General features: G+C 44.0%; 1 protein-coding gene across 7 annotated transcripts in view; it reads right to left on the minus strand.

Annotated features, from left to right (window-relative positions):
• The window catches only part of LOC142428745 (hexokinase HKDC1), a 64,667-nt gene that overhangs the window by 29,668 nt on the left and 19,562 nt on the right, over positions 1 to 15,437 (minus strand). For 5 of the 7 annotated variants that reach the window (XM_075533564.1, XM_075533565.1, XM_075533566.1 and 2 more), the window contains 5 exons: positions 11,492 to 11,587; positions 10,439 to 10,538; positions 9,496 to 9,679; positions 6,505 to 6,660; positions 445 to 678 (listed from right to left, as the gene is read on the minus strand). In XM_075533564.1, coding sequence (XP_075389679.1) covers positions 445 to 678; positions 6,505 to 6,660; positions 9,496 to 9,679; positions 10,439 to 10,538; positions 11,492 to 11,587 — 770 coding nt within the window. The remainder of the gene's footprint in view (positions 1 to 444; positions 679 to 6,504; positions 6,661 to 9,495; positions 9,680 to 10,438; positions 10,539 to 11,491; positions 11,588 to 15,437) is intronic. The other 2 variants (XM_075533563.1, XM_075533568.1) reach the window with 2 other exon arrangements.

Here is a 15,437-nt window from a genome sequence, read left to right on the forward strand (position 1 = left end):
TCTACAGAAAAAATGCACAGTATTCTTTTAAAGTTTCGTGAGAGAAGAGAAAGAAGGGCAACTTGGAGAAATAACAGATAGTCCAGAGGTTTTGCTGACACCAGAGAAGGGTCATAATGATTCCTGGGGATGGGGCTGGAGGAATGTGCACACATTTTACTTGCACAAAAGATCTCTGATGTTAAGAAAATAATAATAGACGAGTTTGTGACTTATGTGTAACCCCAGCCCTCCTATATAAAATCTCTATTCCCTTTGACTACTGCTGATCCAAGAACAAAGTCCTTGGAAGTGCACATGAGGGGCGCAGAAACTCCGCATAAGGAAATGCAACGTTTTTCTGTCGGCTCACTTGGTGTGGCTGGATTGACTCCGTGTGCACCAGACTCCACCTGCATTTGGGAAGAGATGAGCAGCACAGTCCAGTTGTCAGGCAGCACTTACTGGGGGTGTGTCTTGTAGAGGGTGCCGTCCATGCCCACCGTGGTCCGAAGGCGCTCCAGCTTCTTGTTCTCCCGGAGGCGCATCAGGATGGCCGCCAGGGCGGCTGCACAGAGATTGGCTGAGCGGAAGGACACGATGGTGCACACCTGCTGCACCGCAATGCAGTCGGCCTCCGAAGGCTCCAGGCCCAGGTCCGTTAGGATTTCTTTAGTGTTGGCAAGGCCTTCTTTATACCTGACCCGGGGAGGAATGAGACCATCACATTTGTTCATTTCCTGCAAGGCCAATTCCCATCTCTCAGGACTGTGAAACATTCTCACAGATAGTGTCCAGAGAGCTAAGCCTTCAGGAGCATCATTTACTGCTGGGGCATGACTCCCGATAAGAAGAAACAGCTGCCAACAGCCATTCATGACTGGAACTTGGAATGTATGAAGTATGAATCTAGGACAATTGGAAGTCATCAAAAAGCTAAAAATGCAAAAATATTGACATTCTAGGCATTAGTGAGCTGAAATGGATTGGTATTGGCCATTTTGAAACAGGCAGCCTATGGTTGTCTGTACCAGGAATGACCAATTCAAGAGCACAGAAGTCACATTCATTATCAAAGAGGACATTTCAAGGTCTATGTCAAAATACAATGCTGGCTATGATAGGATTATATCTATCTGCACACAAGGAAATCCAGTCAATATAACTATTTTAAAATTTATGCACCAACCACTAAAGGTAGTGATGCAGAAATTGAAGCATTTGACCAATGTCTTCCATCTGAAATTGATCAAATATTCGATCAAGATGCATTGATAATTATGGATAATTGCAATGCAGAAGTCGGAAACAAAGAAGAAGAAACAGTAGTTGGAAAATATGTGCTTGGTGACAGAAATGGAGTTTGCATGGTAGAATTTTGCAAGACTGTCTACTTCTTCATTGCAAATACCTTTTTTCAACAACACAAAGGTGACTGTACACATGGACTTTTCCAGATGGAATATGCGGAAATAAAACTGACTACCTTTGGGGGAAGAGGTGATAGAGAAACTCAATGTCAGCAGCTAAAACTCAGTTAGGGGCCGACGATGGAGCAGACCAGCAATTGCTCCTATGCAAGATTGAAGCTGAAGAAAAAGAAAGCAAGTCCAAGAAAGACAAAATACAACCGTAAATGTACCCCATCTGAATTTCAAGAACAGATTTTACACATTGAACACTAATGATGAATGATCTGCTGAGCTGTGGGATGACATCAAAAACATCATACATGAAGAAAGCAAAAGGCCATTAAAAAGACAGGAAAGAATGTATGTCTCTTCTTGACATGATTGAACTGCTGAATTGTATGATATGTAGATTATGTGCCAATAAAATCGTTTTAAAGAGATACAGGAAAGAAAGAAAAGATCAAAGTGGATGCCAAGAGAGACTCTGAAACTTGGTATGAATTGAGGCAAATAGGAGAAATGAGGATGTCAAAAGGCTGAACAGAAAATTTCAAAGGGCAGCTCGAGAAAACAAAGTAAAATAGTATAATGCAATGTGCAAAGTGCTAGAAAATGTATAATGCATAATGTATAATGCTAGTATAATGCAATGTGCAATGTGCTAGAAAAAACAAAAAGGAATATCATGCTCAGCATGTCTTAAATGAAAAGAACTCAAAATAATACTTCAAGCCTCAAATTACAATGTTGAAAAATTCTATGGGCAAAATATTGAACAATTCAAGAAGCATCAAAAAGATGGCAAGAATACACAGAGTCCGTGTCCTAAAAAATATAAAGCCTAAACTAAGGCCACAAGAACTGAAGGAACACCAATTGAAATGTTTGAACAAGCTGACGAAGCACTGGAAGCACTCACTCATCTCTGCCAGGAAAGTTGCCAAACAGCTGTTTGGCCAACTGTGTTGAAGAGATTTCTATTTCTACCCATTCATTAAAAAGTGACTCAACAGAATGCACAAATTATAAAACAACATTATTAATATCACACGCAAGTAAATTTTTGCTGAAGATCATCCAACAATGCAGCAGTACTTTGTCAGGTCAGATACAGAAGAGGGCGTGGAACAAGCGATAGCATTGCTGATGTCAGATGGATCTGGCTGAAAGCGGAGAATACCAGAAAGATGCTTACTTGTGTTTTATGGACTCTGTAAAAGCGTATGACTGTGTGGATCATAACACACTATGGATAGTCCTGAGGAGGGAATTCCAGAGCTCATGCCGAAACTGTACATGGATCGTGGGGCAGCGTGTGAACAGAATGAAGGCATGCCGCATGGTTTAAAATCAAGACAGATGCGTGTCGGAGTTATATCCTCTCACCTCCTTAGTCAATCTGTATGAAAGCTGGATTAGGTGACGAAGAACTCGCTATCAGGATCAAAGGAAGGCTTATTAAGCTCTAATATGCAGATGACACAACCTTGCTTGCTGAAAGTGAACAGGAATTGAAATACTTGCTAATAGAGAGCAAGGACTACAGTTTTCTATATTGATTACAACTCAATGTAAAAAGACCAAAAGCCTCACAATTGGAGCAACATCATGATAAATGGAGAAAAGACAGAAGTTTTCAAAGATTTTTTCCTTCCTTGGATTTACATTCAAGGCTCATAGAAGCAGCAGTCAAGACACCAACGATGTATTATATTGGGTAAATCTACTGCACAAGGCCTCTTTAAAGTGTTGAAAGTTGAAGGGGTTACTTTGAGGATTAAAGTGGGCCTGACCCGAGTATGTTCAATTGCCTCACATGCGTGTGTGAAAGTTAGACGTTGGATAAGGGAGACTGAAGAAGAACCAATGCATTTGAATTGTAGTGCTGGTTCAGAATACTGAAAGTACCACGGACTCGCAAAAGAACAAACAAATCTGTCTTGGAAGAAGTACAGCCAGGGTGCTCCTTAGAGGCAAGGATGTTGAAACGTTGTCTCGCATATTTAGGACGTGTCAGGAGAGAGCAGACCCTGGAGAAGGACATCACGCTTGACAATGTACAGGGGCAGTGACAAAGAAGCCCCTCAACAGAATGGGTTGACACCTGGCTGCAACCGTAGGCTCAAACATGAGAGCAATTGTGAGGCTGGTACAGGAAGGACCCGGCTCTGTTGCCTTCTGGTGTACATGGGGTCGCTAGAGGCAGAACGGACTTGACGGTACCTAACAACAACAGGATTGCAAAATGAACAGACCAGCACCCAGGAATGTAATAATACTCATGTCAATGACAACAATGGTCGTAGCAGCCAACATTTAACAAGCACTCGCTGTGTGCCGGGTCCTTGTCTAAGGACTTCACACACTTTACCTCATGCACACAACTATCCGGTGGGGATGTGCCATCCTTGCTGTACTGAGAGACCCAGGGCACAGAGAGGTTAAGTCATTTGTCTGTGGTTATAAGGCTAGCAAGGACTACAGCTAGGATTTGAACTGAGGCAGTCAGATTAATATAATAGCCCATGCTTTTGACTATCCTTTGTTTTTTTACATAAGTATTGATTCATATACTTTATTGTTTCATAAGATAAATTTTTATACATTGACTTAGTCCCTCAAACTCATTTTGAATTTTTATTAATCAACAGGTGCTATGAGTTCATAAAATAAATTCAAATAGAGATGTTTATTAAGTAAACATTGAACGCTTTCCATACTACCATTACTACTTATAGCCACTTCTTGTGTTTTCTTCTGAACATTTTCTATGTTTATGAAATGTTGGAGGTTATTAAGAAAGCACTGTACACTTGTTCTATAGATGCACTGCCCGTTATGGTCGCCATTAGACAGGTGGAGCTACTGAACACTAGATATGTGACTGGTCTGAAATGACTATTAGAACTTATGCTATTAAAACCATCAGATTTTGAAGACATAGCTTACAAAAAGAATGCTAAGTAAATTACTAATAATTTTATATTGGTTATATGTGTAAATGATAATACTCTGGTTATCTTGGGATAAATAAAATATATAACTAAAACAAATTTTACCATTTCTAATTTTTAAAGTATTTCTACTAAGAATGTACATTGATTTACATTATGCTTCTGTCCTATAAGCAACTTTTTTTCTTTGCAACATACTGTTTAGGGCATTTTTCAGTTTTCACACATAGAAACCAACCTCATTCCTAATATTTTCATTTACTTATTTAATCATAAGCTACTCTCATTTTATTGTTTCTCTCATCCTATGCATATCCAGCAAACAGCCTAACAAATCATCACTTGTATAGAAATATATACAAGTCAGAGCATGTAAGCATTATTTTCCAAAAATCAAGAGCTTATTTTCTCAAGGAAGAGTTATACACTCATCACCACAATCCATTTTAGAACATTTTCTTCATTCTTGTCCCATTATTTTAGATCCCCAGTTATCCCCAGCTTCCCTGCCATAATCCTAAGACACTATTCATCTAGTTACTGTCTCAATGGATTTACCGAACCTGGGTTTCACATAAAGACAATCTTGCCAAGTAACAACAACAAAATAAAACACAGAAGACCTTCAATCCAAAAATAGTAGAGGCTAGAACAGGTTAAAATGGGTCAAAAGGGAAAACAAATGGTAAAATGTTAAATTTTAACCTCACTCTATCTGTAGTTAATCTATTTTCCAATCTACACTGAGAACAAGACTACTATCATCCCTGGTCAATGAACTGAGGGGATTCAACAGAGGCTTGATACGCCTGGGGGCTCTGTAAGTGAATGTGGGGTTTTTGCCGTCATCCATAACCTTGTGCAAACCAGGTACTTGGAACTTAAGCTCTAATACAACCTCATTCCATCATGGATTTTATTATTAATAATCCTTTGAACATACTAGCTGGTGTGCTTCTTCCATGAAAACTTAGCTGACACCTCACTTAGTCGGCTGCTTATTTCAATACAAGCCTTCATAAGAACTCCATCTCCACCAAGCAGTGCAGAGAGCAGACTCTGCGAGTCAGGTGCCAATCTACCAAGCTCAGAATCTAAACTGATCGCCAGGGTGAGGGAGCACTAAGACTGATTGTGTGAAGTATAACTCTTAGTAAAAGCGGCTTAACTATGGAAGTGGATGATAGATGAATTTTATATCAAGAAAACTACTAAAAATAAAGAAATATGTTGAAGGAGGAAGAGTTTTTTGTTAAGGGGCATTGAATTTATATTAATGGTGGTGAAATAATTTGGAAAAGTATATTAATAAGCATTGCACAACTCAAAGAATATAATCAATGGCACTGAATTATACATATAGAAGTTGTTTAACTAGAGAATGTTTGCTGTGTATATTTTTGCCACAACTTAAAAAATAATTACACTAAAAACAATGAATACAAGTAAGAAGAAAATATCCTAAAATGAATTGTGTTAGTATGATATGTGGAAGAAGTGCCGATAAAACTGTTGTAAACAAACAAACAAACAAACTGATTGTGAAGCTCAGAGCGAGGCCAGTGTCTCTACGCCTGAGGGGATAGGAAACTGAGTGGACTGGTCTCAGGCACCTTCACCAGCCAGTTCCCATTCCATGTTATTGTGTGAAAGGACTCAAATGACCAAAGTCAAAGCCAGCACCTAAAGGGACCCAGCACCTAAAGGGACCCAGCACCTAAAGGGACCCAGCGACGGAGGTTCATGCTATAGCACAAGTTCTTCATTTGGATGTCAAAAGTCCTAATCGTGTGAGAAAGTATACTTGTGAATGTGCATTTGGGGTGTTAAAGGGAGTAGAATGCACATCGACTCCTCAAAGGGATCCCAAAGAGCTACAGGATATCCCTTTGGAGAAAAGGAAGGCAACGAAACACTGGAGAGCATGGAACTTCAACCACAGAATCCTTGGCTCATGGAACCCACAAGAATGCCCCATTGGAGTCATGGCTGAATGCTGCCCCATGTGAAGCCATCCGCAGGTCTGAAATCCTTCTGGTAATGAAGGAAGAGCTGCTTCCCAGGGCTGCCCCGTGATTGCTAAGCAGACCACCTGCTGACCCTCCCCCGCCAGAGCCCTCTGCAGAACCAAGGCAGGTGGTGCCCAGCCAGCAACTTACTTCTCCATAGCAGCCACGTGCCGCGTCTCAATCTTGTCCTTGGTGTGGAGAGCACAGGATGTCTTGCCGCCAAACAGGAGGCCGGCCCTGGTCATCTTCAGCAAGATGAGCCTGACCAGTTCCCCCAGGTACAAGCCACTGATCATCTTCTCAAACCTGCAATGTGGTCAAGACATGAGTGGAAGCAGCGCCTTGGGCTCGTCCGCATTCTTTTCCCAAAGACCCCGAGCCACAACCCACACGATGGAGATGTGGAGTGGAAGAGCCCTCGATGGTGTGGTGTAGGGGAACCAGCTACCCTCTCGGGCCTTCACTCTCCTCATCCACAAAAGTAGAGAGCTCGGGTAGAAGAGGCGCAAGATGCTCGCCTGCCACAACGTGCTTCATTCCCTGCATCTTTGTCAAACCACCTCTGGCTGCGGGCGTGTCACTCTCATGGGAGAGGTACCAGATGCCATTGGGTTGATTCTGCCTTGTGGTGACCCCGTGTGTCAGAGGACAATTGTGCTCCACGGGGTTTTCCGTGGCTGGATTTTCAGAAGGGACTCACTAGACCTTTTTCCTGGGGGTCGTTGGGTGATCTGATCTCCACACTTTTATGGTGCCACCAATTTATTTGTTCTTCCTAAATTTCTGTGTTGTTTTGGATTCGGTGTTTACGGTGATAGTTTTGTGTGGAATTGTCTCATTTGATAGACATAAATGGTTTTGTGTTGACAGAAAGAGATAAAGACTCTCCTTTTAGAGATAAAGAGCCTCAGTTACAGAGTCATCAGGTACTTTCCCACGGTTCTTTAACTGTGGCATGAAAATTTCATAATCAAGCTGCACTTATATGAAATAAAGCAAATATTCCAAAATCAAAGTTCATTAACGGTCACTACAGGTCGACAACAGGGCATGATGAGTCAGGATCTATATGATGGCAGTGAGTTTTGTCAGAGGGATGGGGGCTGCAGGGAAGAGTTTTTACGTAGGAGGCATTAGTTTGGTGGAATATTTTGGGACAGGATAATGAGAACAGTTGCACAACTTAAAGGGTTTGGTCAATGTTACTGAATAGATTCGTGTAGGGACCATCTACTTGATTTATGTTTTGTTGCATATCTATTCATCCACAATACAAATGCAAAGTAAAACATGTATATTGGGGGGGGGGAGTCCAATGGTCAGTTTCAGATGCCCCCAATTCATACACCAATCTTCTCTCCCTAAAAGAAAGATGCTGTCTCTGAGGTGGGCTTGGAAAACTCCAGAGGTTCCATCATAAGGTGGTGACAGGTCCCCAAGGCTAGCTACATTTTCACTCCGATTTCATGCACACAAACACGCTTGGGTACAAAATTAATTATAACTTTTATTCCCCAAGTCCAATATGATGCTAAATCAAGGACAATCTGCTTCATAGTCAACTTTATATATTCCAACACATACTTACAGAGAGAGAGAGTGTGTTAGAATATCAAAGAAACCAAAGATGTTCCTCGATTCAGGCTGAGTTTGAGGGATTGGACTTACTTCTCAGTGAGCTAGAGATGAACAATGATGAAAAAATCCCAACTACAGCGCAATGATGTGGGGATGTGGTGGCCCTGGCTCACTAGCAAAGTAGGTGGGACTTGAGAATGTCCATCCAAAACACACCCCTGATTGAGAAGCCTGCAATTCTGGTGTTGAATGGTTCTAGGAGGTGTTTAAGATGTTTATGCATCAGGGTCCTTGGATAAATGGTTGATTCTAGTGTTGGCGCTGAGAAAGTACAAGATGAGCCTGGACCCTCTTGCTCTTGCTCCCAAATAAGGATGTACTTAGACAGTGGTGGGAGCATGTCAAGGGTCACGGGAGCCAACTTGAAGGGGTCTCCAATGGTCAGATCTGAAAACATTTGAGCCTCAAAATAAATGATAGGGAAAGATTATAATCAATTAAATAGAAGAATCCATAAGGTCATTGTCACATGGGTAAATGGTAGAGAAAGTCCCTTTTTAAAGAATAAAAAATCATAAATATAAGCGTAATGATGTCTTTAGGAATTTGTTAATAGATGCTAAAACTAGTGTGTGAAAGTTTGACGACTTTCTATAATCTGAAAACTTCTCCTCACTGCACATTAATTCATTGCAGAGACCAATGATAATTAGATGTCCCTTCACCAAGTAATCTTAGTTACCATGACCAGTATTGGGATCAACAGATAGTATGTGCCTCCCATGCATTAACAAGGACACACCATCCTCTAGGGTACCCATGCCAAACTCGAATCATCTACGAAGAATCAGGATGAAGCGCGAGACAAATGCAAATGGAGACGGTAAAGTAAGCAGTCTGTGTTAAGGTCAGGAAAAGCGCAGACACATTAAGTAAATATTCCAGATTAAAGGAGGCTAAGGGTGAGACTTTCTACTTCCAGAAAGAGGCACAATCTCAGAAACCCACAGGGCCAGTTCTACCCTGCCCTATAGGGGCTCTATGTGTCAGAATGAACTTGACAGGAGTGAGTTTTTCATAAAGAGACATGGAGGCAAAACACAGCATGTAACTCTGAATTGGGGTCTAGACTAGGACATGGCTTCCTTTGACAACGGACTTCAGTGTGACCATGGATGAATGTTGACTAAAGTCTACAAATTAGATATTAGAAGTGGTAAGTGGGGAGTAATGGAAACCCAAAGCATGAGGCATTCAGCTGAGTCCTACCTACTTCCTCAGCCCCCTCACTTGTCTAATCCGAGACTCCTTGTCTGAAAGCTCTAAGAAGGCAGGACCCAGGCGACCTCACTCAGCCATTTCTCCAGTGCTCCATAAATACTGATGGAATTAGAATTAGGGTGTACCATTCCATTAAAACTAGCATTTGAGCCTTGCCTTATAAACTCATTGTGAAGGATGACTAGTCGCCACCAAAGAGCCTCCTAGGTGAGGCGGTGATGTGCCTGAATGAATGGGTATTTCCTGGTGGCAATGCCCAGAGTAGGACAGCCCAGTACTTACAGTTGCTTCCCTGGGTTGAGAGAGCCGAGGTCCAGCTCCCTGTCAAACTCAGTGCGGATGTCTTCCAGAGCCCCATCATCCCCAAAGGCCCCCCACTCCGTGTTGATGCACATCCTTCCCTCGTCGCCTTCCACCAGGTCAATGTTGCTCATGTCCTCCATGTAACACGCATTGCTGCCAGTTCCTGGGCAAGGGATGAGAAAACACATACAAAGAGGGAAGGGCTTTTGGAAGGACAAAACCAGAGGAAAGTACAGCATTGCTTTACACCAGACTTACGTATTCTGTAACCACAAACCATGGCTCTAATAGGATTAAGTTTGTTGATTTGCACAGAAAAGACAGTGAAATTTCATGGCAAGTGTCTGGGCCAAGTGACAGCTTTGAAGACTCTGACTTAGCACACTCTGACTTGTAGACATTAACCACTGCAGAGGAAAGTTTACAAGAAAAGATGGATGGGTATAGAGTGTGCCGCACACAGAAATTAGTTATTAAAGAGGCAATAAAGGACGCTGAATGGCAAGAAGTTTCGGGTGAATGTCATGAATTCATTCTGATACTTCGCATTCTGACATTGCCTACTGAACTTTCAGAAAATAATTTCAGGATACCTGTACTGGATCACCCAACAATATATATGAAATGGTATATACACATCATGTTAAAACCCTTCCTAGGGTGCAAAAACTCTGTGCTGTATTAGCTGAGGATAATACAAAATATTATTTTCCATTGACAAGTGGGCATCTTTCACATCAGTTTGAGAAACTGTAAAACCTTTCAAGAAAGTTACTGTAAAAGTGCACAATTAACCATCAGCAGTGGTTGGGGGTGGGGGTGGAGACCGCTACCCTCACTCATGTATGCTGAGTTTGCTGAGATGAAGATCCAAACCCGTCCAATTTCTCCCCCTCCCCACAAGCAAGCCAAATCAAGTTACCAATGATGACTCCGATCTCGCAGTAAGGATCGTCGTAGGCGCAAGTCATCATGGTCCCCACTGTGTCATTGACCAAAGCCAGGATGTCCACATGCAGGTCCTGCCAGAATACAAGTCCCATGGCATGTCAGTGGGTGAGTCCGTGGAGGAAGCTAAAGCAGGGACCGCGATTGGTTCAGACGAGAATTAGCTGCTACTTGCTGGGCCTGCCTTGGGGGAGCAGGTCTCGAGTAGAAGCCACGGCAGGGCTCGGGACAGAGAAGGGTCCATGGGGCTAAAGAGGGAACTCATGCTTGTTAGGCCTCTCTGCCCTGAAATAGGAGGGTCTGACTGCCAGGACCGGCCCCTGGTTTGCAGAAGCCTGGGAAGAGATCAAAGGAAGCATGCTTCAGCTGGGAGAACAGCACTTTCAGGAGGGGTCCGCCACGTGCGTGCTCGCCCACAGGGCCCTCCTTCACCAGCAAGCCCAGGGCCAGCACCACGGGAGCCGTCTGGGGTTCCTCTGCTGAGGCAGCTTGAGTTCATGCACCAAGTACAATGAGAACAGTAAGAGCAAAGCAGGTTATGAATGAATACAATTCTCGTTTTAAAAAGAAAGGAAGCCGACACCATCAACACATCCCGCCTGCAGCCAGGACAACGGGCAGCTTGGTTGATCTGTGTACTTTTTCAGCTCCACGGGGAACGCGTCCTGCTGGTGCAATTACCTAAATTATTTTCAAATCCATTTAATGAAGAGAGAATGGGCGTGAGATTGGAAAGAAGGTGGTGCTTTAAGGCTCTGGGAGGACCCATGGAGGGAGAGGAGGGACCTGTGTGGCTGGCTGGGGAGGTCTGGGAAGTTCAGGGTCACCTTTCCAAGACCAACCAGTGATATGCACAAGTCTCACATACTCGTTGGTGGACTTACCCAAACCATTCTCAACTCCACATAGTGAAACGTTCCCCGAGACGCCTCCCACCATTCTTCTGCCAGGGCAGGTGCGGTGCACAGTCCCCACCGCCCCCAACCTCCCGCCCCTCCCAGTGAGAGAGGGCTGGGTGACTCCTCACCGAGTGTTTCTGCAGCGCCCTCCGCAGGTGACTCACTACATCTGTGTCCTGAACTCCTCGAGCCTTAAACTTCTTGGTCCAGGAAAGCAGGGCTCCCTGTGGGAAGAGGTCAGCTCAGGGCACCATGAAGGAGGGAGGATCTCAGAGGTGGACACGGCTGCTGAGACGGTGTGGCTGCTTTCCCCTGGGCCCTTGGATTGTGGCAGTCTCATACGCGCCCGAATGAAAGGGCTGCCCCAGCCCTGCAGTCTTCGACCGTACTGAGGAATATCATGGGTTCATTTCTGGAAGGAGATCACCAAGACTTTGGATCCCTGAGACTTTCTTCCGCATCTGTCTTAGTTTCGAAGCTCTGCTCAGGCCTGTTCCACATCACTAACTGAGGGACGGGTGAAGGGTGACTGCCCAGTGGGGGCTCTGGTTGGAGATAGAATCAGGTGTTATGGATGGAATTTTGTCCCCCTCAAATCTTCGCCTCTGTGCCTGCGACTCTAATTCCATTCAGGAAGGGGTTCTTTGTGAGGTTCATGAGGCAAGCGTGGTATGAGTTGTGCTTGAGTTCGTCTTTTAGATCGCACAAAGGAGACTCAATAATCAAGGGGCAGAAATGGAGATGGGAAAGAAAGATGCCAAGACACAGGAAAATCAAGCTCAAAGACACAAGACCTTCCTCCTTCCCCCACAGCCAACAGAGAAAGACCGAAAGCCTTCCCTGAACTGGGACTTCTAGCGCCCTTAACTGTGGGAAAACAAGGATTTTTATTAATCCCACTTCCTTAGAGTTGCTTCCGACTCATAGCAACCCCATAGAGGGTTTCTGAGGCTGTAAAAACTTTTTTAAAAAAAATAAATCACTTTATTGGGGGCTCGTACAACTCTTATCACAATCCATACATCCATCCATTGTGTCAAGCACATTTGTGCATTTGCTGCCATCATCATTCTCAAATCATTTGTTTTCTACTTGAGCCCTTGGTATCAGCTCATTTTTCCCCTTCCTCCTCCACTTTCCCTCCCTTCCTCGTGAACCCTTGATAATTTATAAATTATTATTTTTTCATGTCTTGCACTGACCAATATCTCCCTTCACCCACTTTTCTGTTGCCCATCCCCCTGGGAGGGGGTTATATGTAGATCATTGTGATAGGTTCCTCCTTTCTCCCCCCACCTTCTCCTTACCTTCCTGGTATAGCTACTCTCAATATAGGTCCCGAGGAGTTTACCTGTCCTGGATTCCCTGTGTTTCCAGTTCTTATCTATACCCATGTACATCCTCTGGCCTAGCCAGATTCGTAAGGTAGAATTAGGGTCATGATAGTGGGGAGGAGGAAGCATTAAAGAACTAGAGGAAAGCTGTATGTTTCATCCTTGCTACACTGCACACTGACTGGCCTGCCTCCTCCCTGAAACCCTTATGTAAGGGGATGTCCAATTGCTGCAAGATTGGCTTTGGGTTTCCACTCCCCGCCTGATTCACATTGACAGATTTTTTTTCCGGGTCTTTGATGCCTCATACCTGGTCCTATCAACACCTCATGATCACACAGGCTAGTGTGCTTCTTCCATGTGGGCTTTGTTACTGCTCAGCTAGATGGCCGCTTGTTTATCTTTAAGCCTTTAAGAACCCCGACACTATCTTTTTTGATAGCCGGGCACCATCAGCTAGCTTCACCACATTTGCTTATGCACCCGTTTATCTTGTGGCTAACAGCCCAATGCTTACCTGACAGTGCTACTAGAGTTCCCTTTGTTTGTTAACTCTATCCATTTATGGCATTTCCATCAGGGCAGCACTCAGTAACCAAGTCACCAGGTTCCCTGCACGGGTTTCCCCACAGAGCCATCACTGGCTTGCCTGAGTATCAGCTGCAGAAATATCATAAACAGTCATCCCTTTGGCCTCTCTAAATGAGGCACCGCAATTACTTTTAGTTTTTTCTTCAGAGACCCTTAAAGCCATGCGGCAGCTTCAAAAAGTTTCCTGGGGGAAATCCCTTATCTTTTCATTCCATTGTGAAGCCCTTCCATAGCGTTCACTCCTAGCTGAGTGATTGACAAGGTGACACACTATGGCTCAGGGAGCAGTCACTGCAGACTTAGGGCACTTGGACTCATGAAACATTGAACAAAACATTTCATCTCTCTGGGTATCCATTTATCCATCTATAAGGTCTGTCTGAATAGGACAGGCTGGATGAACTATCTGGAGGAAAAACAACGGGACCGACAGTTCTGGGGGGACTTGGGGTGGGGGGGTAGGGGGGGTAAGGAAGTGGTGTTAACAAACCCAGGGACAAGGGAAAAACATGGGACCCCAAATGGTAGAGAAGGGGGAGTGGCAGGCCTGGTGGGAAAAGATCAAGGGTAAGGTTGCTTAGAGAAGAGGTATACTCTAGCCCAGGTGGCGATGAAGCATGGTAGTAGGGCAGGAGGAAAGTCAAGGGAGATGGAGGAAAGAGCTCGGAGTCAAAGGGCATTCATGGAGGTCTAGACAAAGACATGTACATGCAAATATATATAGGAGGATGGGGAAATAGATCTATGTGTCTATATTTATAGGTCAAGTATTAAGGTGGCGGAAGGACCTTGGGCCTCTACTCAAACACTCCCTCAATGCATGAATACCTTCTTTTATTAAATTGGAACTCTATGATGCTCACTCTCCCGACACAACGGCTGGAGCCAAAGTGGGTGAACAAGTAAATGTGGTGAAGAAAGCTGATGGTGCCCGGCTATCAAAAGAGATAGTGACTGGGGTCTTAAAGGCTTGAAGATAAACAAGCAGCCATCTAGCTCAGAAGCAACAAAGTCCACATGGAAGAACACACCAGCCTGTGTGATCGAGTGGTCCCAAAGGGATCAGTTACCAGGCATCAAAGAACAAAAATCATGTCATTGACTGCACATCTCCATGATAGGATCGCTGAAGACAAATGGGTGCATAAGCAAATGTGGTGAAGAAAGCTGATGGTGCCCGGCTATCAAAAGAGATAGTGTCTGGGGTCTTAAAGGCTTGAAGGTGAACAAGCGGCCATCTAGCTCAGAAGCAAATAAGCCCACATGGAAGAAGCACACCAGCCAGTGCGATCACGAGGTGCCCAAGGGACCAGGTATAAGGCATCATGCAAAAAAAAAAGATATAAGTGTGTGTATGTATGTGTATATGTATATATGTATGTGTATATATGTGTATACATATATATATACCATATTAAATGAAGGGGGAAGTGCAGAGTGGAGACCCAAGGCCCAAGTGTCGACCAATGGAGATCCCCTCATAGAGGGGTTTAGGAGAGGAGATGGGTTAATTAGGGTGTCAGGTAGTATCGATGAAGAACACAGCTTTCCCCCAGATCCTGGATGCTTCCTCCCCACAACTACCATGATCCGAATTCTACCTTGCAGGGCTGGATAGGACAGAGGCTGTACACTGGTGCATATGAGGGTTGGAGGTACAGGGAATCCAGGGTGGATGATACCTTCAGGACCAAGGGTGTGAGGGACGATGCTGGGAGAGTGGAGGGTGAGTGGGTTGGAAAGGGGGGACTGATTACAAGGATCCACATGTGACCTCTTCCCTGGGAGAGGGACAGCAGAGAAGGGGGGAAGGGAGACTCCGGATAGGGCAAGATATGACAAAATAATGATGTATAAATTACCAAGGGCATATGAGGGAGGGGGGACTGGGGAGGGAGTGGGAAAAAAAAGAGGACCTGATGCGAGGGGCTTAAGTGGAGAGCAAATGCCTTGAGAATGATTGGGGCAGGGAATGTATGGATGTGCTTTATACAATTGATGTATGTATATGTATGGATTGTGGTAAGAGTTGTATGAGTCCCTAATAAAATGTAAAAGAAGAAAAGAGAAAAAAATGATTAGAGCAAAGACTGTACAGATGTGCTTTATACAATTGATGTATGTATATGTATGAACTGTGAAAAGAATT

This window comes from Tenrec ecaudatus, chromosome 16 (genome assembly GCF_050624435.1).
Source record: "Tenrec ecaudatus isolate mTenEca1 chromosome 16, mTenEca1.hap1, whole genome shotgun sequence".
Taxonomy (NCBI): Eukaryota; Metazoa; Chordata; class Mammalia; order Afrosoricida; family Tenrecidae; genus Tenrec; species Tenrec ecaudatus.